This window comes from Phacochoerus africanus, chromosome 1, assembly GCF_016906955.1.
Source record: "Phacochoerus africanus isolate WHEZ1 chromosome 1, ROS_Pafr_v1, whole genome shotgun sequence".
Taxonomy (NCBI): domain Eukaryota; kingdom Metazoa; phylum Chordata; class Mammalia; order Artiodactyla; family Suidae; genus Phacochoerus; species Phacochoerus africanus.
In genome coordinates this window covers 277,377,993-277,404,539 of record NC_062544.1, presented here as the reverse complement: position 1 = coordinate 277,404,539, position 26,547 = coordinate 277,377,993, and the positions used below count along the sequence as shown (strand labels likewise).

Here is a 26,547-nt window from a genome sequence, read left to right as displayed (position 1 = left end):
GCCACAGCAATGCAGATCCAAGCCACGTCTGCAATCTACACCACGGCTCATGGCAACACCACATCCTTAACCCACTGAGCGAGGCAAGGGATCAAACCCGAACCCTCATGGATGCTAGTCGGATTCGTTAACTGCTGAGCCATGACGGGAACTCCCTGAATTGTATATTTTTAAATGATCAATTTTATGTTAATGAATTTTACCTCAATTTATAAAACAAAACTGAAAGTCCCTCTATAGGTTTTTAATTTCAAAGTCTGACCCTGTTTGTGGTGCGCATAATAAATGGATGATGAAAGAAAGAATGCACTAACCAAAAACTTTAATAATGCCACATCCTGTTGAAATATTTTAATGGAATGTCTTCCACCAACAGAAAAAGAAAATTCCAAATTCTAAGGATTCTTGTCCTTATTTGCTTTAAGACTTTATTCCCAATATTAAAAACCTGAACTGTGGGAGTTTCCATTGTGGCTCAGCAGTAACAAACCTGACCAGCATCCGTTAGGATATGGGTTCCATCCTTGGCCTCGCTCAGTGGGTTAAGGATCCAGCGTTGCCATGAGCTGTGGTGTAGGCCAGCAGCTACAGCTCTCATTTGACCCCTAGTCTGGGAACTTCCATATGCCATGGGTGTGGCCCTAAAAAAGGACAAAAGGACAAAAAAAAAAAAAACCTGAAATATTCCTCCTTTCCACTTGCATGGAAGACCCTATTATTCTTCAAATCTCAACTCAACTGTGACCTCTTCCATAGAGATTTGATTGCATAGGTGTTTCTGAGTCTGTGCCAACCAGACATAACTAAGCTCTGCTGTGCATCCAAAATTCTGTCTTTAGGAATTTATCATCCATATATACTGCTCTGATGATTGTTTATATGAATGTCTTAAATCCTCAGTTGTATTACAACCTTCTAGGGTGTACGGATCAAGTATTATTGACATTTACATTCTTCTCTGTACTCCACACACTTGCACAAAGAATGTTTTCAGTAAGGAGTCTGTAGTGAACAAAAAGTAATTTTGAGGAAACTAGGAGAACCAGTGTTCTGAGCAGATCAATTATCCCCTAGCACTTTTTTTTTTTTTTGTCTTTTTGCCTTTTCTGGAGCCGCTCCCGTGGCATATGGAGGTTCCCAGGCTAGTGTTCTCATCAGAGCTGTAGCCACAGGCCTATGCCAGAGCCACAGCAACGCAGGATCCCAGCCGCGTCTGCGACCTACACCACAATTCATGGCAACGCCGGATCGTCAACCCACTGAGCAAGGGCAGGGATTGAACCCGCCACCTCATGGCTCCTAGTCGGATTCGTTAACCACTGCGCCACGACGGGAACTCCCCCCGACCCCAGCACTTTATGCTCACCACTATACCACCAACGCTGCACACCCCCAGCACTTTAAATGCAGCAAAATGACACTGACAGAGTATTTAAAGAGACTCCATAATAAATTTGACTGGTGCTTCTCAGTATCACTTATAATCTCGTCATTACTAATTCAAAGCTACCATAGAATATTTAACCGTACGATGAAGTTATCATTATAAATGAGGATCATTTAAATTAGGTTCAGATTACATTTAAAAGAGCTTCTTGTTATCAAGGATCTTCTAATATTATAACAACATGAGAAAACAGTAGGCAACTGTACATTTCTGCCTTCTGCACTGGTGGTGTTTAAGCGACCACTTTAAAGGCTTACCAATTTTGAGTGTTTTAGAGATAACATTTATAAAATTTTTGTTATGGGGTAAATGATAGGATTTCAGTTTAAAAACTAGTGCAAGGGGGCACTGGCACAGTACAAAATGTTCTTATTTCTACACATATATTCAAATCCAAAAGTGTATTAAAAGTGGCTCCTTTCTGACTAAGGCGCAGAGAAAGAATGTCAAAAGCTAAATTTATATTTACCTCCATCTTTGCCTTAAAAGACAGAAAATCTGGAGTTCTTGTGGTTCAGAGGAAACAAACCTGACTAGTATCCATGAGGACATTGGTTTGATCCCTGGCCCTTCTCAGTGGGTCAAGAATCCAATGCTGCTGCAAGCTGTGGTGTAGACTGCAGACGAGGCTCAGATCCCAAGTGGCTGTGGCTGCAGTGTAGGCTCGCAGCTGTAGTTCCAATTCAACCTCTAGACTGGGAACCTCCATGTACTGCACTTGGGGCCATTAAAAAAAAAAAAGAAAGAAAACAGAAAACAGAAAATCTCTATTATGCTATAACTCAAACATAAAGACTTTCTCACCAGGTAGTTTCTTTTCTAGTTGCTGCTGTTCATCTTCTAAAACAGGTTCCTCTGGTAACCTCTGATCCACTGATGTTGAGCTAATGACAGATATGCCACTGCCAGATCGAACTCTTCTGTAATGGTGCAGAAAAAAAAAAACAAACCATGAATTCACATAAGGATGTCTAGGTAAAATTGAGAAAATTATGAAAGAAAAAAAAAACTGTAAAGATTATGCCACATACAATGGAGCAAATTTCATGTTTAATGAAGAAAAGATTTGGTCTTCTCTATTTACTGAGAATTTTTTTAAATGAATATCTGAGCATCAGACTGACTGCCAAACTTGTCGAAATGTAGCGAATCATCACCAAAATTAGGGCAATTGCAAAGGATTCAATCAGTGAATAATCACTAAGTGGCTCGAGCAGCACCTGGGACATAGTGTTTGCTGTTATGACCAAAACCCTCTAAGGACATTTAATTCTTCCAAAGGAAGAGCAGCAGCTCAGCTGGGGAGAAGCGTCTCTCTTTACAAAGTCTCTCCACTTTACCTCTTAACAAACACATGAACTGTGTGTAAAACAAATCACTTACTCTACACCATTAACCTTGCTCTCTTAAACGGATCCTCCTGGAGTTCGCATCAGGGCTCAGGAGTAACGAACCTGGCTAGTATCCTCGAGGAAGCGGGGTCCATCCCTGGCCCCGCACAGTGGGTGAAGGATCCAGTGTGCCTGCAAGCTGTGGTGTAGGTCTGCAGACGCAGCTCGGATCCCGTGTTGCTGTGGCTGTGGGGTAGGCCACCAGCTGAAGCTCTGATTCGAACCCTAGCCTGGGAAAAAAGACCTGATCTACCTATTTTCTGTTTATGTTTTTTCATCTGCTTCCCATGTTACGTATCTCTTGTAGTGATTCTTGTAGCTGTGCAATCTTATGGACAAAGTGCCCAGCAACCAGTCACTGCTTTCTCAGCTTGCCCTGTACCATGTCCTTGCTGATGGGGATGGCTCCGTTTCTCTTACTTTTATGGGGACGTACCCCCCCAGGCTTTCCTGACATTTGAGGAAGTAGGACAGAAATTCTTAGGTGTATTTTTATTGCTCTGCTTTGCACTTGTAAGATCTCAAATTTGTCTTTTTTTCCTCTTTCTTTTTATACTGCCCCTGCAGCATATGGACGTTCCCAGGTTGGGGGTCGATTTGGAGCTGCACCCGAGGCCTACACCACAGCAAAGAGGGATCAGAGCCACGTCTGCGGTCTATACCGTAGCTTATGGCAACACTGGATCCTTAACCCATGGAGTGAGGGCCAGGGAAGGAACCCACATCCTCACAGACTCTGTGTCGTGTTCTTAACCCACTGAGCCACAACGGGAAACTCCCCAAATTGGCCTTTTAAGTTGAAGCCTTGAGATGCAGTTGTCCAGGAGGGCTGCACGTAGGCGGAGGATACCAGTCACCGAGGACTCCTCCTGGCTGGACCTTGATCTACTGTCTTGACGTCTCCACGAGAGCACATCTTCCTGACATGACTGTGTTTCAGATCAGGAACATTTTCTTTAGTTATCTTTCTGCTTATAAAGTCTACATTGCCAGTATTTTGTTACCTCTGGAATATGCAGAATTCACAGGCAGAATCTCCTTGCTTTATTTTCTATGTGCAGGTTGATACCATTTCACTTTAACGGCTCACATTTTTGCTGAGCGTTGATTATATGGACGGTTTCAATATCACCAACATCAGTCAAGGTTTTACTTGACTGTTTTACTAGCAAGTACTTTAAAGAACAGAACAGGCAAAAACTGGCACAAAACCTACACAAGATGTTCATGAACTCACGGAGAGTTCATTTACTTTCCAGGAATGAACAGCGACGATAAGACACAGCCAAGAAAGCCAGGCTTGAAATTCATATACTCGGCACACGATTTCTTTTATGAGCCAAATATTCCTTACCTAAAGGAAGGTGGAATGTATTCTGGAGGCAGGACTGGTGGCAGTGGTTGGCCGGACATAGCTACATCAATTAGGTGCATAGCCAGGATAAATTCTTCTGCTGTAAGTTTTCCGTCTTGATCAATGTCAGAAAGATTCCTATTCGGCAAAAAAGTAATTGTAACCTCGTTTCATGAAAATGCATCTTTACTCTTCATGAGTGATTTGTTTTATTTTTGTCTTTTTTAGGGCCACACCTGCAGCATAGGGAGGTTCCCAGGCTAGGGGTCCAATCGGAGCTGTAGCTGCCAGCCTACACCACAGCCACAGCAATGCCGGATCCTTACCCCACTGAGCGAGGCTAGGGATCAAACCCGCAACCTCATGGTTCCTAGTCAGATTTGTTTCCATTGTGCCAGGACGGAACTCCTTCATGAGTGATTTCAATGCTCAATTTTCTTATTCTGATGGCAGGCCAACTGAGTGTCTCTGCGCCTCCGTTTAGAAAAATAGTACCTACTTCATACCACTGTTGCAAAGACACAATGAGACAATCCATAGAGTTGGGATAGGGTTCAGGATTCAATAGATGTTAAGCATGATTATAATTACATGCTTCTCAACCTTAAAACCCCACTTAAAACATATCATACTCACATTCCATGTGCGTCTTTAAACACTTTGCTCTGCAAACTATTGGGTCAGACAGTAAATATTTAAGCTTTGCAGAACACGCAATCTCTACCACACTGAATTCTGCTGCTGTGGCAGGAAAGTAGCCATAGACAGTATATCAGTAAATGAATGGGCATGGTTGTTCTTGCAATAAAACTTCATTTATAAAAACAGGTGCAGACCAAATTCAGCTTATTGGACCGAATCCCTGATTAAGGCCCACAAGGGTGGACCTTTACACCCTCCAGCCACAGAGGCAAGATGTTTTCTGCTCCTTAATCTTAGGATTCAATCACCGTAATTCTTCATAACCGACTTGTCCTAGCAGCTAATGAGAGTAAACAGATTTGTCTAGCAAGTCCAACAATGTGACGTGACCTAACAACTTCTGGACCCCAGAAGAGGATGCACGACAACAAATAGTTCTCTAAAAGGCCAACAGGACAGATGCTACATTGGGCAACTGACTTTACTGAGGCCATAAATCAAACTCCTCCTTAATGTGAAATTCTTCAGGTGGCATACTTTTTTTTTTTAAAGGTACAATATCCATACAGTAACATCCACTCCTTCTGGAAGAATACAACGCTGCGAGTTTTGACAAACACATTCCGTTGTGTAACTACTACAATATACAGAACAGTTTCACCACCACCCCAAATTCCCCCATGTCTCTTTACAATCACTGATTCCTTTGCCCCCAGCCTCTGGTAACCACTGATCTCCTTTGTGTCCCTCTGGCTTTGCTTTCTTCTTCTTCTTCTTCTTTTTTTTTTTTTTTTTGTCTTTTTAGGGCTGTACCTGCAGCATATGGAGGTTCCCAGGCTAGGGGTCAAATCAGAGCTGTAGCTGCCAGCCTACACCACAGCCACAGCAACGTCAGATCTGAGCCGTGCCTGTGACCTACACCATAGCTCATGGCAATGCCAGATCCTTAATGCACTGAGCGAGGCCAGGGATTGCACCTGCGTCCTCATGGATACTAGTCAGGTTCCTCTCCGCTGAGCCACGATGGGAACTCCCCCTCCGGCTTTGCCTTTTCCTGATGCCAGAACTGAACCACAAATGAAAACCCTGCCTGTTTTACCTTGTTCTTTCTCCTTGCCACGCCCCTACCACTGCCCGCTCCTAGGAAAATTCAATCAAAAAGAAGGTGGAATTCCTTTTTTTTTTCTTTTTTGTCTTTCTTTAGGGCCTCACCCACAGCACATGGAGGTTCCCAGGCTAGGGGTCGAACTGGAACTGTAGCCACCGGCCTACAACCTACACCCTACACCCCGGCCACAGCAATGCCAGATCCGAGCCACGCCTACGACCTACACCACAGCTCACGGCAACGCCGGATCCTTGACCCACTGAGTGAGGCCAGGGATCAAATCTGAAACCTCATGGTTCCTGGTCGGATTCGTTTCTGCTGTACCACAATGGGAACTCCTGGAATTCCTATTTGTTTTTTTCCCATACTTGTCTAAAGAATGGCTGTACACATTAACCTTACGTATTTTTACTGTGTGGAAGAAGAATCTAATATGCCAGCAGAAGACTAAAGTAGTTTTTCCAAAGAGGGCAGGTTATAAATGAGAATCTTAAATACTTCATAGTGGTCTAGTGCCATGAGAACAACCCACTCTCCGTAAATGCTAGGTCTTCAGTTGTTATTTCAGATGGCCCTAGGATACGTACACACCCAGACTTAAAGACATCTGGATGTGTCAGAGATGCAAGACATTTGTTAACTGATCTACTATTATTCTGTTGCAAAAGGCAGACCCTTTAATACAAAGCAGAAGGGACCAGGGTGGGCAAAAAGAGCAGCACTGGCATTCGACCACTTATGAAACAGCCCCATCAATGTGCCTGCAGCAAAATCACGAACGTAGCAGGTACGCCCTATAGTAGAGACCAGGTTCATTTTCCAAGCAGAATCAATGGCTAATTGACAGCTGTGAGATACACGCTCCTGAAGAAACCATCCTAGTCAACAATTAAATGTAAAGAATCCTGGAGTTTCCATTGTGGCTCAGTGGTAATGAACCCGACTAGCATCCATGAGGGCTCAGGTTGGATCCCTGGCCTCGCTCAGTGGGTTAAGGATCCGGTTGTTGCTGTGAACTGTGGTGTGGTGGCAGAGGCGGCTTGGATCCAGTGTTGCTGTGGCTGTGACGTAGGCTGGCAGCTCTAGCTCCAATTCGACCCCTAGGCTGGGAATCTCCACATGCCTTGGGCACTGCCCTAAAAAAAAATAAATAAAAAATAAATAACAATTTTTTAAAGTTATGAGGCAATCTAGGAACGTAAACACTATCTGATTAGCTTAATAAGAACAACTATTAAACACTTTAGGGGGATTATTGGTATTACTGTCACGTAGGAAAAAAAAAATCCCTATGTCTCTTGGAGATATAAGCTGAAATACATGCAGATGAAAATGATATAATGACTGAGATTTAGCTTAAAATAATTGAAAAGAGGAGGGAAGAACCAGGGCTAGACGTGAGCTAAGACTTATTTAAACTGTGTTATGCGTTCTTGAGAATTCATTTATTAATCTCTCTACTTCCGTATTTTTCTTTTTTTTTAATTTATTTCTTTTCATTTATTTTTTTGGCTGGGTCCAAGGCATTCAGAAAGCCCGAGGCCAGCGATCGAACCAGGGCCCCAGCAATAACCAGAGCCATAGCAATGAGAACAGGGGCTCCTTAACCAGCCAAGCCACCAGGGAACTCCCGCTTTTGTATTTTTTAAAATCGAAAGGCAGCAAAGTACGAGAAGTCATTAGTACAACACATGGAAAAACGAAGCACACTGCATACCTCCCCCTTATAATAGGGGTGTTAATCTGAAGACTTGTGAGGCCACACCAATTTAAGAATTAAAGTTTCCATTTTACACAAACCAAGGAATTTTCATTCCTTACCATATGGAAGCCAGTTGAGCCTGTGGTAAACTTGACTGCATAAGAATGGTTCTTGCTTGGGGACCTAAACAAAAACCAGGGAAAAAACATAAAGATGAATCAGTATATCTTTACAGTCTAGCAAGACCACTATCCTGCATATACACACTATATAATTCCATACAACACCGTGCTTTAAACAATATTTGCTATGACCCAGGGGGCTTTAAAAAAGGCAATCAAGGAGTTTCTGTGGTGGCTCAGTGGTTAACGAATCCAACTAGGAACCATAAGGTTGCAGGTTCCATCCCTGGCCTTGCTCAGTGGGTTAAGGATCCGGCGTTGCCGTGAGATGTGGTGTAGGTTGCAGATACGGCTTGGATCCCGAGTTGCTGTGGCTCTGGCAATAGCTCCAATTCGACCCCTAGCCTGGGAACCTCCATATGCCACGGGAGCAGCCCTAGAAAAGGCAAAAAGACAAAAAAATATATATAAATTAAAAAGGCAATCAAGCCCCAATGAAAAAGGGAAGGAACCCAAAGCACAGCTTTTGGCGTAGAGTCAACAAATTTTTGATAAATAGATGTTTGATGAAGAACAAGAATGTAAAAGATTAGAGTCACAAAACACAACCTGCCATTTTTCCCAAGTTACCATCTCTATTTGTTGTGGATTTCTATTTACAAAGCTGCAACTTAGTCTCTCTAAATTCAAAATCTTCTACCAACACCTGCTGCTTCCACCATGACGATGAGCAAATTCACACAAGATTCAGAGAATCGCAGAGAAAGAAGGCACCTTAGGAGAGAACTCTGCCACCTATTCCATTATAAAGACTTTTTTTTTTTAATCCATAAAAAAAAAAAAAAAAAAGGCTTGCTCAAGGTTGCACAAATGGCTAATATCAGAGCCACTTCCTAGGTTAGCGATAAAGAAGAATTCCTGGAATTTCAACCCTCCTTTCAAAAATCAGCTCTCATTTCTTAAAATACTTGTAAATATCTCATTTCTGGCAGGAAACTAGCCTTGGATACCAAAGGCTACCATGGAAGGTTTTGAGTGTTTAAATAAACCATTGTTGGGGGAGAGAGAGAAAAGGCTTTTGTCCACCAGTGACCCCCAGGCGTGGCCCCAGGATGATGGACAGACCATGGAATGGAAAGCAGTAGCAATTATGGTGGGAAGATGACTACATGTAATATTTTGCTTGTTCTGTGGTATACTAGAATGAGAAAAGTTCACTGATCATTTTTTTTTTCTTTTTGTGACCTAAGCCGTAGTTGTGGCAACGCCAGATCCTTAACCCACTGTGCTGGGCTGGGAATCAAACCTGTATCCTAGAGCTCCCAAGACACTGCCAATCGCTGTGTCATAGCAGGAACTCCCACTGATCATTTTGTTTAGTCTCTAACATTGCATTTATTTATTTAATTTTGTGTGTGTGTGTGTGTCTTTTTGTCTTTCATAGTGTGGCATATATATGGAGGTTCCTAGGCTAGGGGTCAAATTGGAGCTGTAGCTACCGGCATATGCCACAGCAACTCAGGATCCGAGATGCATCTGCAACCTACACCACAGCTCACAGCAACGTCAGATCCTTAACCCACTGAGCGAGGCCGGGGATGGAACCCGCATCCTCAAGGATGCTAGTCGGGTTCACTACTGCTGAGCCATGACAGCAACTCCTAACATTGCATTTAGAATGCTGGCAACAATAAAGAAGAATTAGCAAAACTAGTGAATGCTTTAATTTGTACTTGCAACAATCCTGCCCACTTCAGAACTATATAAAAGGAAGTTCATATTTTGTCTAATTTCAATAAAATGTGTCACGACAAATGAAAAGAACTAGCCCTGGGCCTGGATATCAGGAGACTCAGATTCCACTCCTGACTCTTCTATTCAGTAATGACCTGTGATATTAAGAAAACTACTTTCCCAGAGTTCCCGTTGTGGTGCAGAGGGGTAAGAGCCTGACTGCAGCCGCTCAGGTCACTTTGGAGGTGTGGGTTTGATCTGTGGTCTGGAGCAGTGGGTTAAAAGGATCCAGCATTGCCACAGCTGCTGCGAATGTGGCAGTTGCAGCTGAAATTCAATCCCTGGCCTGGGACCTTCCATATGCCCTGAGTGCAGCCATTTAAAAAAAAAAAAAAAAAAAGGATAGAAAACCACTTTGCCTCTGTAAAACAAAGTTCCTTAGTCTCTGAAATGAGGGAAATGATCTAGAACAGGGATTGATCTAGAACATGTGACCTGCTGCCTGTTTTTGCAAATAAAATTTTACTGCAACATAGCCATGTCCATTCATTTAAGCAAGATCTACAGCTGCTTGCGTACTGCAACGGCAAAGCTGAGCAGTCGCGGCAGAGTATGACTGCAAGCCTAAAATGTTTACTGTTTCGCTCTTTGCAGAAATAGTGTGTTGACCCATGCACTAGAACATCACATGAGTCTTCTGCAGTTCTAGTACTTAACTCTGTAAGTCCTAAGCCAAAGTTGTGAAACGTTAAGTTAGATTGGCAACCGTGAAGACTGTATCTCAGGACAACATAAAATCAAGCTGCGGGTGTACAGAGCGATCCTGGAGCAGCCTATGTTCAGGAAAGGAATATGGGCTGATCAGGAAATATCACGGGGATAAACAAACATCTCTAGGTCACAGAGCTGCAATGGGCATCCCTGTTTGGGCGGGGAAGCATGAATGGAAAGGACAGAGATAATTAAATGCAGTCAATGCTTTATTCAAACAATGACTAAGATTTTTAGCTTTTGTGATAAACGTATGAATAACAAATACCCATTGTTTCAGAAAGGAAGGAGATAATCAAATACCTCTTTGAGAAGACGAGCAATAGTAGCATTACTAGAATTCTAGAGCTACTTATAGAACACTTTGATTAAAGAATAACTCCCCCTTTTGTAAGAGTGTCTCTCTTTTTCTTTCTTAAGGCTGCCCCCAGGGCATATGGAGATTCCCAGGCTAGGGGTAGAATCAGAGCTGCAGCTGCCGGCTCATGCCACAGTCACAGCAATGCAGGATCCGAGCCATGTCTGTGACCTATACCACAGCTCATGGCAATGACAGATCCTTAACCCACTGAGCAAAGCCAGGGATCGAACTTGCATCCTCAAGGATACTGGTAGGGATCGTTACCACTGAGCCACGACAGGAACTCCAGAGTGTGTCTTTTTAAAACTTTTATTTATTTTTTTATTTATTGCTTTTTAGGGCTGCACCCGCGGCATATGGAGGTTCCCAAGCTAGAGGTCTAATTAGCGCTGTAGCCACCGGCATACACCAGAGCTCAGGGCAATGCTGGATCCTTAACCCACTGAGCAAGGCCAGGGATGGAATCCGCAACCTCGTGGTTCCTAGTCAGATTTGTTTCCGCTGCGCCATGATGGGAACTCCTAAACTTTTATTTTTAAATAAATTCTACTGGAGAATAGTTGACTTGGCTGTGTTGATTTCAGGTGTGCAGCAAAGTAAATATGAGTGTCTCTTTTATGAGCACACAACAGCATATGCATCATGTTGAGAAGGGATAAGGGGGAGTTCCCATCGTGGCTCAGTGGTTAATGAACCCAACTTGCATCCAAGAGGATGTGGGTTCAATCCCTGACCTCGCTGAGTGGGTTAAGGATCCAGCATTGCCGTGAGCTGTGATGTAGGTTGCAGACACAGCTCGGATCTTGCATTGCTGTGGCTGTGGTGTAGGCCGGCAGCTACAGCTCCAGTTCGACCCCTAGCCTGGGAACCTCCATATGCCGTGAGTGCGGCCCTAAAAAAAAAAACAAAAAAAAGGGGGGGGGAGAGAGAAGGAACAAGGGGGTGCCCACCTAGCCAGGTGCATCAGCTAAATCCACCCAGGCAATCAGTGGGGTAAACTGTGCCCCAACTAGATTATCTTCACTTCCCACAGTGAATAAGCTCATATCACAAGCCCAGAGGGTCTCACTTTCTTCTGCTTGGGATCATCAATGGCATTCTTAGGCTTAACAACACATGTACAGAGGGAGCCAGAATGTGATGGCATCCAAAAGAAGGAGAAAGCTGAATTGATATTCTTGATATTCTTATTCTTAAGCTGAATGAGCAGCTGTTTTGGAGGTTGAGGAGTCATACAACTATTTCCATAGTTATAATCATGACAATCATCTTGGTATTTCATCCATCTCAACGAACCTGCTCTGCTTCCATCCACAGTCTTATTTAGCCTAAAATACACTCTATACTGATCCTTGCAAAGGGGAAACAAGCTTAAATTTACTGTAATAAATTCTTCTACTTGACAAGACTATGCAAAGATCTGGTTTATTTTATTTTATTTTCCTTTTAGGGCCAAACCAGAGGCACATGGAAATTGCCAGGCTAGGGGTCAAATCAGAATTGCAGCTGCTGGCCTGTGACACAGCCACAGCTATGCCAGATCCAAGCCTCATCTGTGACCTATACCCCAGCTCACGGCAACGCCAGATCCCTGACCCACTAATTGAGGCCAGGGATTGAACCCGCATCCTCATGGATGCTAGTCTGTTCTTAACACACTGAGACACAATGGGAACTCTCCAAAGCTCTGGTTTAATTTTTTTTTTTTGTCTTTTGTTTTTTTAGAGCCGCACCTGCAGCATATGTTGGTTCCCAGGCTAGAGGTCTAATCCAAGCTCTAGCTGCAAGCCTACACCACAGCCACAGCAACGTGGGATCCAAGCCGTGTCTGCGACCTACACCACAGCTCACAGCAATGCTGGATCCTTAACCCACTAAGAGAGGCCAGGGAATGAACCCTCAACCTCATGATTCCTAGTTGGATTCGTTTCCATTGCACCACGATGGGAACTCCCAAAGCTCTGGTTTAAAAAGTAAACTCGGAGTTTCCATTGTGGCGCAGAGGAAACAAATCTGAATACTAATCATGAGGCTGCAGGTTCAATCCCTGGCCTCACTCAGCAGGTTAAGGATCCGGCATTGCCCTGAGCTGTGGTGTAAGTCACAGATGTGGCTCGGATCTGGCATTGCTGTTGCTGTTGTCATAAGCCAGCAGCTGTAGCTCCTAGCCTGGGAACCTCCATATGCCAAGGCTGTAGCTGTAAAAACAGAAAAAAACTTTTTAAAATAAAAAGTAAATTCCTGGAGCTCTCACTGTGGCACAATAGAATCAGCAGTCCCCAGCCTGGCACAGTGGGTTAAAGGACTTGGTGTTGCTACAGCTGTGGCTTAGGTCACAACTGCTGCTTGGATCTGATCCCTGGCCTGGGAACTCCATCTTCCTAGAGATGCGAAATAAAGGAAAAAAGAGAGAGAGAGAGAGAAAGGAAGGAGGGAAGGAAGGAAGGAAGGGAGAGAAAGAAAGAGAGAAGGAAAGAAAGAAATTCCCACCTTAAATTCTTTCTAGGACAAAATAGTAATAAGAATACAGATAAGCAGTAGCAAAAATCTGCTTGCGCGTCCCTATATTTCAAAGTTTATTTCCTGCCTCAGATATTAAAACTCCTAAACATTTAAGTGCTGGGTCACTGCCTTTGGGATATAAATATTACACTTCAGTCATAAAACACTCTATCCAGAAAACAGAATTTCTGCATCAATATCGCATGTGAATACTATTTTAAGGAACTCACAGCTAACACCAACCATGTTTGAAGTGTTTTCAGATCCACTGACAATGTAGGTCTGTATGACGCACTGGTGTCAAATCATGTTAAACAGTACGTAAAACTACACCATTGAATATTCCTTCAGTGCCCACATAAGCTTGCCTGGTTTTTCATGCTTGTGTACAGAAGTGACAGCTCCTGCTTCGGCAGAGTGAGCAAGGCATGCAGAGAATCTGTGTATCCTTATTATTCACCCTTTCAGATAAAACGTATGCTTATTTGAAATGACTGCTGAGGTTCTTTACTGGGACAGAGTTCAAGATAAGATCAGAACCCTTCCAAGTTTCACCCAATCCTGACACTTCTAAACAAGGATGAATTTTTCTTTTGGAATTAAAAATTGGAATTGTAAGCAATAGCCAAAAAATAAAATAAAAAAAGATGGGAAGAATCAGAAAATAAATGTGGAAAAAAAATTTTTTTAATTAAAAAGAAAAAGAAAAGGGTAACTTGTAGTTTCAGGGGATGGGATTGGGATGAACAGGGAACATGGGGTTGGTAGATGCAAACTATTCCATTCAGAATAGATAAGAAATGAGTCCTGTTGTACAGCACAGGGAACTATAGCCAATCACTTGGGATAGAACATGAAAGAAGATAGTATGAGAAAAAGAATGTACATGTATATACGACTGGGTCACTATGCTATACAGCAGAAATTGACACAATACTGTAAATCAACTATACTTTAATTTAAAAAAAAGAGAGAGAGAGAGAAAGAGAGAGAGAGAAAGAAACTAGAAAGATGCCAAGAGGAGAAATAGCAAAGAGGGCTTTATAATTATTAGTGTGCCAGCAAATGATAACAATCAACTCTCCAGACTAAAAATATATGTTTATAACATTCACAGTTATAAATCTTATGGATATGAAGTAGGTAGAGCACAAAGTTCAAAAATACTAAATATGCAATTACTTTATTATCAATAAAAGCAATTAAAGAAAATTGGGGGGGAGTTCCCATCGTGGCCCAGTGGTTAACGAATCCGACTAGGAACCATGATGTTGCAGGTTCGATCCCTGCCCTTGCTCCGTGGGTTAAGGATCCGGCGTGGTGTAGGTCGCAGACGTGGCTCAGATCCCGAGTTGCTGTGGCTCTGGCGTAGGCCTGTGGCTACAGCTCCGATTGGACCCCTAGCCTGGGAACCTTGATATGTCACGAGAGCGGCCCAAGAAATGGCAAAAAGACAAAAAACAAAAAAAAATTTTTTTTTAAATAAAATTTTTTGAAAAATTTTAAGTGTTTTGTGTATCAGTGCTTTTCTACCCAGAAAAATTAACTCATTCTCCTCTTCTTTCATTTTTATTAAAGAAAAGCGACATTTTTTCTTTCACGTATCACCAAGTCTTTCTTCAAATTATGCATTTCTTTATAACTCTCTAACCAATTTTATTATTTATTTACTTATTATTATTATTATTTTTTAATTTTCCTGTGGCATATTCCCAGGCCAGGGGTCCCACTGGAGCTGTAGCTGCTGGCCTACACCAGAGCTACAGCCATAGCAACTCAGAATCCGAGCTGCACCTATGACCTACACCACAGCTCATGGCAATGCCGGATCCTGGACCCACTGAGTGAGGCCAGGGATTGAACCTGAGTCCTCATGAATACTAGTCGTATTCGTTACTGCTGAGCCACACCAGAACTCCTAATCGATTTTAAATGGATATGGACAGTATCATAAAATCTGTTTCACCCTTCTCATGTAGACAACGCAATCTTTTTTTTAAATCATAGAGACCATATAACTTAATTCTAGTCTTTTATACATGAAGAAATAAGATCCAAAAAGGCAAAGTGACCTCCAGGTAGTGGCGAGGCCAGGCTGCAAACTCCCCAACCATTTACCTTTCACCCTATGCACTACCACAAACACTGACTGAGTGGGCAGTTTCAGGTTCATCTACGAAACTGGACTTAAGGACATGAACCAATTTTGGTTCACAGCAGGCGTTTCTTTGCTAGTGCTTTAATTTGCACACTTGTAGCATTTGGTGTGCTGGGGGATCCTTGGTCTGGGTTCCAGTTACCAAGACGCAGTGGGGCAAAAGCCTGAGGTACTGGAAAAAAAGGTTAACTGTGGCATTATTAACAGATGAGAACATTGTTTAGAAAAAAAGGTTAACAGAGAAAGACACTGGGAAAATCTTTGGCCCAACACCTGGAAATAATGTGCATTTAGAGTAAAGGGCATATTTCACTGAATTAATTCTTATTTGTCAGTACCTGTTAAGTGTCCACTCATGGTTTTGTCATGACTATTGAATAACTGTCTGTATTTCAGTCTGGATGACTGAGGAACCGCCCATTCTGCTGCAGGAGGGACACTGGTGAAAAGAGAGGAAAAACAGGTTAACGATAAGGAATAGCCCATTTGGGTTCTTTAAAAACAGTAAGCCAAGAACTTCTCTAGAATACTAGCTTTCATATTTTATTCACTTTCTAATCACTATTTCTCAACTTTCTGTAATGACTATTTTCCATTGTTTAAGGTTATGTGAAGCTTTCTCTCAAAACAGGTAAACTCATTGTTTTTTCAGAATCAAGGGTAAACACAACAGACCAAGAAACTATGTCAAGTTTATATGGAATTTAATCACCTCAGGTTCTACAAAAGAATGGAAAATCTCCTTGGAACTGAGGTGATACAATTATGTCCAGGCTTTTCCAAACTTCTAGAACAGCCCTCCTGTGGTTTAAAAAGAAGTGCTAAAAATAAAAAACAGAAGTTCCCGTGGTGGCGCAGTGGGTTAAGAACCCAACTAGCATCCACCACGATGCAGGTTTGATTCCCGGCCTTGCTTAATAGGTTAAAGATTCAGTGTTGCTGCAATCTGCAGTGTAGGTCACAGATTCGGCTCAGATTCAATGTTACTTGGCTGCAGTGTAGGCTGGCAGCTGCAGCTCCAATTCAACCCCTAGCCCGGGACCTTCCTTTGCAGTGGGTGTGGCCCTAAAAAGAATGAAATGAAATAAAATAAAACAGCAGTGCAGGTGGCAAAAAAAATAATTGCCTTTAAATGTATTCTATACACCAAAATACAGGATATATTTCTTTGTTTTGTTTTGTTTTTCAGGGCCATACCTGCAGCACATGGACGTTAGGAGGCTAGGGATGGAATCGGACCTACAGCTGCCAGCCTATGACACAGCCACAGCAATGCAGGATCCGAGCTGCATCTGCGACCTACACCACAACTCAGGGCAATGCCAGATCCTTAACCCACTGAGCAAGGCCAGGGATCGAACCCGCAACCTCATGGTTCCTAGTCAGATTCGTTTCCGCTGTGTCATGAAAGGAACTCCAGGATGTATTTCTTTCTTTTTCTTTTTTGTCTTTTTGCCATTTCTTGGGCTGCTCCCTCGGCATATCGAGGTTCCCAGGCCAGGGGTCAAATCAGAGCTGCAGCTGCCGACCTACGCCAGAGCCACAGCAACACGGGATCCAAGCCGCATCTGCAACCTACAAGACAGCTCAGGGCAACGCCAGATCCTTAACCCACCGAGCAAGGCCAGGGCCCGAACCCGCAACCTCATGGTTCCTAGTCAGTTTCGTTTCCGCTGTGCCATGAAAGGAACTCCAGGATGTATTTCTTTCTTTTTCTTTCTTTTTTTTTTTTTGTCTTTTTGCCATTTCTTGGGCTGCTCCCACGGCATATCGAGGTTCCCAGGCCAGGGGTCAAATCGGAGCTGCAGCTGCCGACCTACGCCAGAGCCACAGCAACATGGGATCCAAGCCGCATCTGCAACCTACCCCACAGCTCAGGGCAATGCCAGATCCTTAACCCACTGAGCAAGGTCAGGGCCCGAACCCGCAACCTCATGGTTCCTAGTCAGTTTCGTTAACCACTGCACCACAACGGGAACTCCAGGATATATTTCTTAATGAAGTGAAATCCTTTCCTTCTGGAAGTTAAAATTCCCATCAATGGAACCTCCCAGAAGAAAAGAAAAGAACATTCCCAGGATGGTGATCAGTCGGCGGTGCCGAGAGGAAGGGGGCTCTGCTTCTGCCTCCGATCCAGTGCTGACTGTCCTTTGCCCTGACCTGAGGAAACCCCTGCCAGCAGCCCGTTTTTAAAGACCTCCTCAGTGACTAGTTCTTCCCATCAGTTCCCCTGCAGGGCCACACTGGTTGGTGTGACACTTAGGAAGAGCCGGATGGTCGATGTAAAGGTGATGGCAGAGCTGACAGTAAACGTGGTGCCCCACTTCCGGGACAGGGTACCACTAACGCCCCGCTGGCAGTTTCCGTTCACTTCAGCAAAAATATCTACTTCTCACGTTACAGTGAAATTTTAATCACGAGCCACCTCTTAGTCATCACTTAATGTGTGTTATCTATGCACTTACACGTCCTATACAAACGTAAAGCACAGAAACAGCTCCCAAGCACTTCAAAGATACGATACAAAGATACCTTTTCGATGTTTATAAATTTCTCCATAAAACACTTACCGAGGTCTACTCCGCTGAGCATACGTCTGCAACAACTCTGTCATTTTGAACTAATATTTTGCTGACTCCAACTCTTGCCTATTTGTCAAGAAGCTAATTATCTGTCTCCTGCACCTCAGGCGTGCAGGCTCTTACACAGAAGGTGTCCGAGATTACACTTATCAACTCAGAGTTTTCTGCCCAATTCTTGAGGCTTTAAAGGGACGTAAAAACTCCTTCAGCAAGAAGTTAGATGCCATGTTACAAAAAGCTGCTAGAATTTATATTTTTTAAAAGATAGCTACCAAAGGAGTTCCCGTTGTGGCTCAGTTGAAACAAATGAGACTAGCATCTATGAGGACACACGTTTGATCCCTGGCCTTGCTCAGTGGGTTAAGGATCCAGCATTGCTGTGAGATATGATGTAGGTCACAGACGCGGCTTGGATCTTGCATTGCTGTGGCTGTGGTGTAGGTTGCCAGGTGTAGGTCCAATTCGACCCCTAGCCTGGGAACCTCCATGTGCCCCGGATGTGGCCCTTAAAGCAAAAAAAGCAAAAAAAAAAAAAAAAGATAGTACGAACCAAGATTGGCCAAAATACAGGCAAGCAGGTCATGTGAGCTTTACCAAAATTGCGTCACCTGTTTGATTAATAACAACTGTCCACTAACCAGAATAACTCATTTCATAAATCCTGATCTCCAGTTTTATTAATAAGCCACACAAACTCCGTAAGATTATCTGAGATAAAATTTAAATAAGGACAGTTTGGGCTCTAATCTTCATATAAAATTTTTTACACATGAACTTGTAGATGACTGACACCAAATAGTTAATTTTTTTTTCCTCTCATACCCTAAAGTTCTATTTTTAAAGTTTTAAACATTTGCTACTCCCTATTTATCATCCTCTTAAAAGAAAAAGCAAAGCTTTTAAAGGAAAAGTCGAGTCCCTGATTCTGTCACCTGTACAATAAATTAAAAAAACCTAGTAACATTATCCAGAACTAATAAAATTATTAGCATTCTACGAAATAAAAGAAGATAAGGAATATATAGCTAATTCATGTCAAATTCATGAGTTAATCGGATAATGGCTTTAACCAAACCGCCCATTTGAAAACAAGCAAACTTACCTAGCCACGTCAAATGATTGTGCCTTCTGTAATTTAGTGTTTAACTGGGACCCTGGACCAGATCTACTAAAGGAAGAACTCTTTGGCAATGTGGCTGCTGTAAAGATAAACAAATGTTGAATAATTCTCCTTCTCCAAAAATTAGAAACGTTTCCCTTATAAAAATTAAAATGCACAGTCATCAAATCTGAGGCAGAAATTATCCTCCCTTCCCACCATTCTGCACTCAAAAAGAATTACTCCCTCCTTGCTTCCTGCCCTCTAGCCAAAAACGTTTTACTTGTTTCTTCAGAAAATCATCTTATAAGTAGTAATGTTTACATCCATAAAGTCTGACTCTCCATTACACATTTAGTATCACGTTTTATAGGATGTATTCCAACAGTTATAGAAGGAACAGCTTAAATAGATGGCATACTCTGGACGGCACTGAAGGAGCTGAAGTATTAGTTCCAGATGTAATAGCCAAAAAGTCACAGGCGTCATCTCGGCCAGATAGCATGTGATGCTAGGCAGAGCAAGCTTCTGTGTCTGAGTCTCATTCAGGCTGGTTAGCTGTGTGTCAGGAAGAAAACGCTGAGCCTCAGCCACAGTCCCCTCACTCCTGCCTGCTGTCTCAACATTCACCATTAGCCATAAAAGAAAAGAGGACACATTATGTGGATTCACTGATACTATTGGTAAAATAATCGCAAACGCTTTGTCAGCTGCCATCACACCTGCAGCCACGGCCACCAATGAAAAATGAACTACACGTGACTAGACCATCTTAAAAGCAAGAGGTCCACTTTGATGGGAGTTCCCGTCAGGGCTCAGAAGTTATCGAACCCAGCTAGTATCCACAAAGATGCAGGTTCAATCCTTGGCCTCACTCAGTGGGTTAAGGATCCGGCGTTGCTGTGAGCTGTGGGGTAGGTTGCAGCCTCGGCTCGGATTCTGCATTGTTGTGGCTGTGGCGTAGGCCAACAGCAACAGCTCTGAGTTAGACCCGCTAGCTTGGGAACCTCCATATGCTACAGGTGCAGTCCTAAAAAGACAAGAGACCCCCCCAAAAAAAAACACCCAAAAGCAGAGGTCCATTTAGATGCTGTAACTCAGAGACACATCCTGACAGATGTAATAACTCCAGGGGCATAGGCAGATTCACACATAAGGCTCCAACTATACTGTCAATCCCTACTAAACTTACTCAGACACATCTGAAGGACTTAAAAACAACACCACCTTTCCACATTGATATGAATCTGTTCAGATTTGTTAGACTAAGCCTATCTATGTCTGAAGTTTATGCTTTCCTTTAACTAAAGGGAAAAAGACTTTGAATAAAGTCTCAAAATGAAATTAACTAAACCAGGTACTTTTTAATCCTTTGTTCAATTAAGCAAGCATGTAATACTATAACCTCAATATATTTAGTCATTCAATAGACTTCCTTCTCCCTCTGGGCCAGATTCACTCCACCTCCTCAAAGGAAAAAAAAAAAAAAGGCAATGTTCTTTTTTTTTTTTTTTTTTTTGTCTCCCACATAATTCTCCTCCTAAGGGACTGGCTCGTTTATCAGCAATTCACGGCAGCTGAAAAAAAGTAGTAACTGATACATGGCCATAAAAAGTGTTCAAATACTGTTCACACTTGAACTGCTCTCATCAAGCTCCAAAATGGAAAAGTGTGCTCTTGGTTTTAACTCTTGCCTTCATCTCTGTGCACAGGGGCACCCAGAGGCTTCTGCACTTCATTCTCCTTTTCTTTTCTCTAGCCTATCACATACCCCAAATGAGACATCAGATGGAAAAAAAAAAAAGATAATTTAAATTTCTTCTGGAATAAAATACCATTTAAGTACAATGAGAAAGTGAGAACAGGAGGCCTGACAAGAACGAAGAGCAACACACATGCAAAAGTTCAGCCTGTGGTCTCAGCGGGTCACCTACCAGGATGAGCGAACGCAGGCAGAGGCTGGATGACAGGGGGCGCCCCATTGGCCAAGGGAGGCACTCCTGCTGCAGGAACAGAAGACACAAGGGGGGGCGACCTTCCCACAACTGGAATGGAACCCATTGGCACGGGAGCAACAGCGGTCAGTGGGGGCATGCTGGCGATGCCTCCAATACCTAGGAATGGAAAAATCCCAACAAAATTCACACGGAACCACATTTCAGCATGCAGTGATAATGAATCCAGGGTTGCAGGAAGAAGAAAATCCCTTTGCAGCTGTAAGGGAGTCCCATTTAAAATGTGAATTCATGGAGTTCCTGTCATGGCGCAGCAGAAACAATCCGACTAGGAACCATGAGGTTGCAGGTTTGATCCCTGGCCTCGCTCAGTGGCTAAGGATCTGGCATTGCTGTGAGCTGTGGTGTAGGTTTTAGATGCAGCTCGGATCTGGTGTTGCTGTGGCTCTGGCGTAGGCCGGCAGCAACAGCTCTGATTAGACCCCTAGCCTGGGAACCACCATATGCTACGAGTGCGGCCATAAAAGGACAAAAGACAAAAAAAATAAAATAAAATGTGAATTCAGATTAATCATTGTGAAGAGTACTAAAAATTGTCAAGGGTTGTCTCAAAAGTGCTCAAGACTCAACTTAGAGAGGGATCTACTGGCCAAAGCTGAGGGTCAGTAAGAATAATAACTGCCGTGGATGGAAAGCTGCCAAAGAGAATTCAATTAATAAATAAACAATGATATTTTTAAAAAACTAATTGGTCATCACAGGAAATCAATTCATTTTGAAAGCTAGTTGATAAAGGCAGAAAATAAATCAAACATTTTATCTTGCCTTTCCTTTATATACTGAACCTCAGATAACCAAACATTTGATGAGAAAGTTTCTCTTTATAGAAATACTCTAATCAAAAAATGAAGAAGTGGGGTTTTGGGGGAGGTTATGCTTTTTTCCTTTTAGGGCCACATCTGCGGCATATGTAAGTTCCTAGACTAGGAGTTGAATCGGAGCTGCAGATGCAACCTATGCCACAACCATGGCAATGCCCGATCCGAGCTGCATCTGCAACCTATGTTGCAGTTCGTGTCAACGCCAACTCCTTAGCCCACTGAGCAAAGCCAGGGATTGAACCGAATCCTCACGGGCACTATGTCAGCTTCTTAACTCCCTGAGCCACACTGGAACTTCAGGACTAAAATAACATGTTTCTTTTTAATTTCTCTATTTCAAGGAGTGATATTGTGATATAATATATATATATATATGTATATATCTGGTCTTTGTGTCCAGGTCCTGGTTCCTGGCAGAGCTTCTAAACCCTTTTAATTAACCTGTCTTTTCTCAAAATACTTGATCCTGGTCCTTGGTTCCAGACACAAGAGTTCCAAAGATCCCTGGCCTCTCTGCAGTGGTAAGAAAGTCTTCTGTGTTTGAATATGGTGACTGGGGACCCCTAAGTAGCTGCGGGGATGGGGGCTGGTCAGGGGAAGGACCACAGCATTAGACATCTCCCTCCATACTCAGCCACACAGAGACCTCAGGGGAGGGCAGAGGGGCTGGAGAGGAAGCTAACCAAAGGTTGTTGATTCAATCAGTTGTGTCCACTTACTTCATGAAGCCTCCAGAAAGAGTCCTGCTCAGCAAGATTTGGAGAGCTGCCAGCTGGGGAACATATCTCTGTGCTGGGAGGGTGGAGCAGCCCCAACTCCACGGGGACAGAAGCTCCTGCACTCAGGACCCTTCTGGACCTCGCCTTACGCATCTCTCCATCTGCCTGTTCATCTGTATCCTTCATCCTATCTCTTATGAAACACCAGCAACTGGAACTAACTGTGTCCCTAAGTTTTGTGAGCCCTTCCAGCAAACTACAAAAAGGAACAAAGGGTTTGTGGGAGCCTCTGACTCTGTAGGCAGGTCAGACAAAAGCATGGGTGGGTACCCAGGGACCCATGACTTGTGACTCATGTCTCAAGTGAGGTCGGTCTTGTGGGTCTGAGCCCTTGAACCTGTGGAATCTGATGCTAACTGCCAGAGTTAGCATCAGAATTGAATTTAATTATAAGATACTAAGTGAGTGCCCCGAGACGTGGAAAATTGGTCGGTGTGGTTTTTCTGGACACAGAATTCTTGGATGATTCTTTCCTTGAGAATCCTAAATATGTCAACCCATTTCCTTCTGGCATAAGTGCTGCCGCAAAAAAAAAAAAAAAAAAAAAAAAAGCCTGAAGGTATTCTACTTTTCTTTCTCTCAGAGGCCTGCTTTCTTTCTCTTTGTGCCCAAATCATTTTGGGGGTTACTAGAAAGCATCTTAGTGTTGAGCTCTCTGATTCAATCTTTGAGGGCATAGGCTGTATTTTTTTTCAAATTTAGTTTCGATCGTTTATCTCAACAAAGCTTGTCTTGAACGAGTTTTGCTCATTCACTCAATTCCCTGGCTTTTGCTTTCTTCTTCGGGGACCCCAACCAACCATCTATTCACTTCCCCGTGCCTTTAACGTTTGCCACTTTTTCTTAAATTCTTTTTATCTTTTTTCATTTCCTTGTGGGGTTGACATCTTCCTCTTTGTATCTATTTCTCTTCAGTCTTCTCTTGTGTTGCTTCTGGTTCAGTCTTCATTCTGCAATGACTTTTATTTCTCATTCTTTCCTGAGCACCCACCTGATTTCTAAGGTTTTAAAATCCTGATTTGTGGCTGTCTTTCACGACTTGCATTATTTTCTTAGTATCCTTCGGCTTGTTGTGAAAGGGCAGATTACGGTGTCCTGTCATTGTCCAAAGGGGTGTTACTCTGCTCTTCATTCTTTTTTCTAATCATAACTTTGTGTGGGATGTGACCTGGCCTGATACTGCCTGATGCTCCTTTTGGTGTGAGCCCTGCATCCTGGATTTCCGGGATCTGTTCTCATCCTCCCCTTTGGTCTGGACCTTCTCCTGACTTTGTGCCATGGCCCTGTTTAATCTTTATTCCACTCACAGTCATACCTGCTCAGCATGGGATCTTATTCCAAAAGGGGCCTTGTTGGATCAGTGTGGAGGGTTCAGAGGGACCAGATCGCTCCCGAACGCTCAGGTCTTCTATCCCAAGCACAATCATTGTCATTCTTTTTTTTTTTTTCTTCTGTCTTTTTGCCATTTCTTGGGCCACTCCCGCGGCATATAGAGGTTCCCAGGCTAGAGGTCTAAAAGGAGCTGTAGCCGCCGGCCTACGCCAGAGCCACAGCAACGCGGGATCCGAGCCGCATCTGTGACCTACACCACAGCTCACGGCAACGCCAGATCCTTAGCCACTGAGCGAGGCCAGGGATCGAACCTGCAACCTCATGGTTCCTAATCAGATTCTTTAACCACTGAGCCACAACGGGAACTCCTGAATATTTCTAAATAAACACATCTACCAGAGGCTGTGTCTTAGATGACGTTCCTCTCTCATATCTTGAAATCTTCCCCTCTCTCCTGAGTTTTTCCTCTTTACACTAAAAATATGGGCGTATGTCCCACCCTACATACACCACCTTTCAGCTGACATGCTCCTTCAGCTTCTCCCCTTGCCCCCCAAACAGTTAACCTCTCCTCCCTTCTCAGCCTCCTGCGGGCTTTCATCCACCCACTCCAGTGAGACTGCTTGTCAGGGTCAGGCCCAAACTCACTTTTCCGTCCGATTTTTACTCCACCCCTCAGAAGCAACTCAAAAACAATGAAGCCCTCACTCCTTAAAACATGTTTTCTTGGAGTTCCCATTGTGGCCCAGGGGAAATGAATCAGACTAGGAACCATGAGGTTTCGGGGTCGATCCCTGGCCTCACTCAGTGGGTTGGGGATCTGGGGTTGCTGTGAGCTGTGGTGCAGGTCACAGATGGGGCTCAGATCCTATATTGCTGTGGCTGTGACATAGGCTGGCAGCTGCAGCTCCGATTCGACCGCTAGCCTGGGAACCTCCATAGGCTGCAAGTGCAGCCCTAAAAAGCAAAAATAAATAAATAAAAAAAACCCAAACACGTTTTCTTGGCTACTAGGACACCAACCCCCTCCCACTTCACTCTTTCTGGCTTCTTCCATTACTAGATCTTCCAATGTCACAGACTGTCGAGGCTTGGTCCTAGGTTTTCCGCCTAGTCTAGCTAAACTACATACACTTGGTCAACTTAAACGAGAGGAAAACTGAGGCAAGATTCAAGGACCAGAAACTGAGTTTGTGCAGGAAGCGCAGAAGAACTGCAATTTAGGACACCCCCCCCTATTGTAGCAAGCTCCAGGTGAGTCCTTTGAGGCTTTGAGGTGGGCTGGATGGAGGGGACAGGATCTCAAAGACGAGGGAATTCAGTTAGAGTCCAGGCAGCAAGGTTGCTGGCCTGAGGAACAGTAGAGACTCGTGGTGGGTGTTCATTGGTCAAGAGATCAGTTTCAGTTTTCCCTAAACGTCCGAGCAGTCCCTCAGTCCTTAAATTTCATTTCCCTGAGGACCCACGCATGAGATGCTCCATTTTATGTCCTCTGGTTCCTTTTAAGATTGAAACCCTCAAAACGTTCACCCTTTATGTTCCTTATCCCGTCCCAGGGCTTTCGATGCCATCCACGCTCAGCTCTCCCAGAGCTGACAGGTCCCTCCGGAGTTACAGACACAAAGGTTCTCCTGCCTCCTCAACCTCCCAACTTGGAAATGATCTAGGTCCCAAGTTAATATGGTCAAAATTGGATTTACAAAGCTCCCATCATGGCTCAGTAGGGACGAATGTGATTATCATCCATGAGGATGCGGGTTCGATCCCTGCCCTCGCTCAGTGGGTTAAGGATCCGGGGTTGCTGCGAGCTGTGGTGTAGGTTGCAGATGCGGCTTGGATCCCGCATTGCTTTGGCTGTGGTGTAGGTCACCAGCTACAGCTCCAATTGGACCCCTAACCTGGGAACCTCCATATGCTGTGGGTGCGGCCCTAAAAAGACAAAAAAAAAAGTGGGATTTATATTCCTCCACAAGACAGGATATCGTGAATCTAATTCTACTCTCTGTCCACATTGCTTTTACCACCACCCAGACCTAAATCGCCCTTATCTCTCGCCTAGGGAAAAAGCCTCCTTAGAGATTTCCCTGGTTCTACTCTTGTGCCCCCTGCAATCCAGTCTTCAGCTAACAGATTATTATTTTTTTCTAAGGGTCCATCCACCAAGTCACACTGCTGCTTAAAAGCTTCAGCTGCACTTAGAAAAAGAAATCCTAGGAGTTCCCGTCAGGGAGCACTAGAAACGAATCTGACTAGGAACCATGAGGTTGCGGGTTCGATCCCTGGCCTTGATCAGTGGGTTAAGGATCCGGCGTTGCCGTGAGCTGTGGTGTAGGTCGCAGATGTGGCTTGGATCCCGCATTGCTGTGGCTGTGGTGTAGGCCAATGGCTACAGCTCCGATTTGACCCCTGGCCTGGGAACCTCCATATGCCACAGGTGGGGCCCTGAAAAGACCAAAAAAAAAAAAAAAAAAAGAAAGCGAGAAAAAGAAATCCTAGAGTCTTTATCAGGCACCAAACCACCTGGCTCCTACCTTAGCTCCTAAGTCCTAAGGACTCTTCATCTGCAAGGCTCTCATCTTTGTTCCCCACACACCACGTTTGGCCTTAGGACCTGCCGCTTTCGCCTG

The 26,547-nt window shown here is 43.7% G+C and overlaps 1 protein-coding gene across 2 annotated transcripts in view; it reads right to left on the bottom strand.

Annotated features, from left to right (window-relative positions):
• Positions 1–26,547, bottom strand: part of ITSN1 (intersectin 1) — a 235,828-nt gene that overhangs the window by 119,173 nt on the left and 90,108 nt on the right. For both annotated transcript variants that reach the window (XM_047795839.1, XM_047795833.1), the window contains exons 6-11: positions 20,908–21,087; positions 18,977–19,073; positions 15,631–15,731; positions 7,764–7,827; positions 4,193–4,330; positions 2,252–2,367 (exon numbers count right to left, since the gene is read on the bottom strand). In XM_047795839.1, coding sequence (XP_047651795.1) covers positions 2,252–2,367; positions 4,193–4,330; positions 7,764–7,827; positions 15,631–15,731; positions 18,977–19,073; positions 20,908–21,087 — 696 coding nt within the window. The remainder of the gene's footprint in view (positions 1–2,251; positions 2,368–4,192; positions 4,331–7,763; positions 7,828–15,630; positions 15,732–18,976; positions 19,074–20,907; positions 21,088–26,547) is intronic.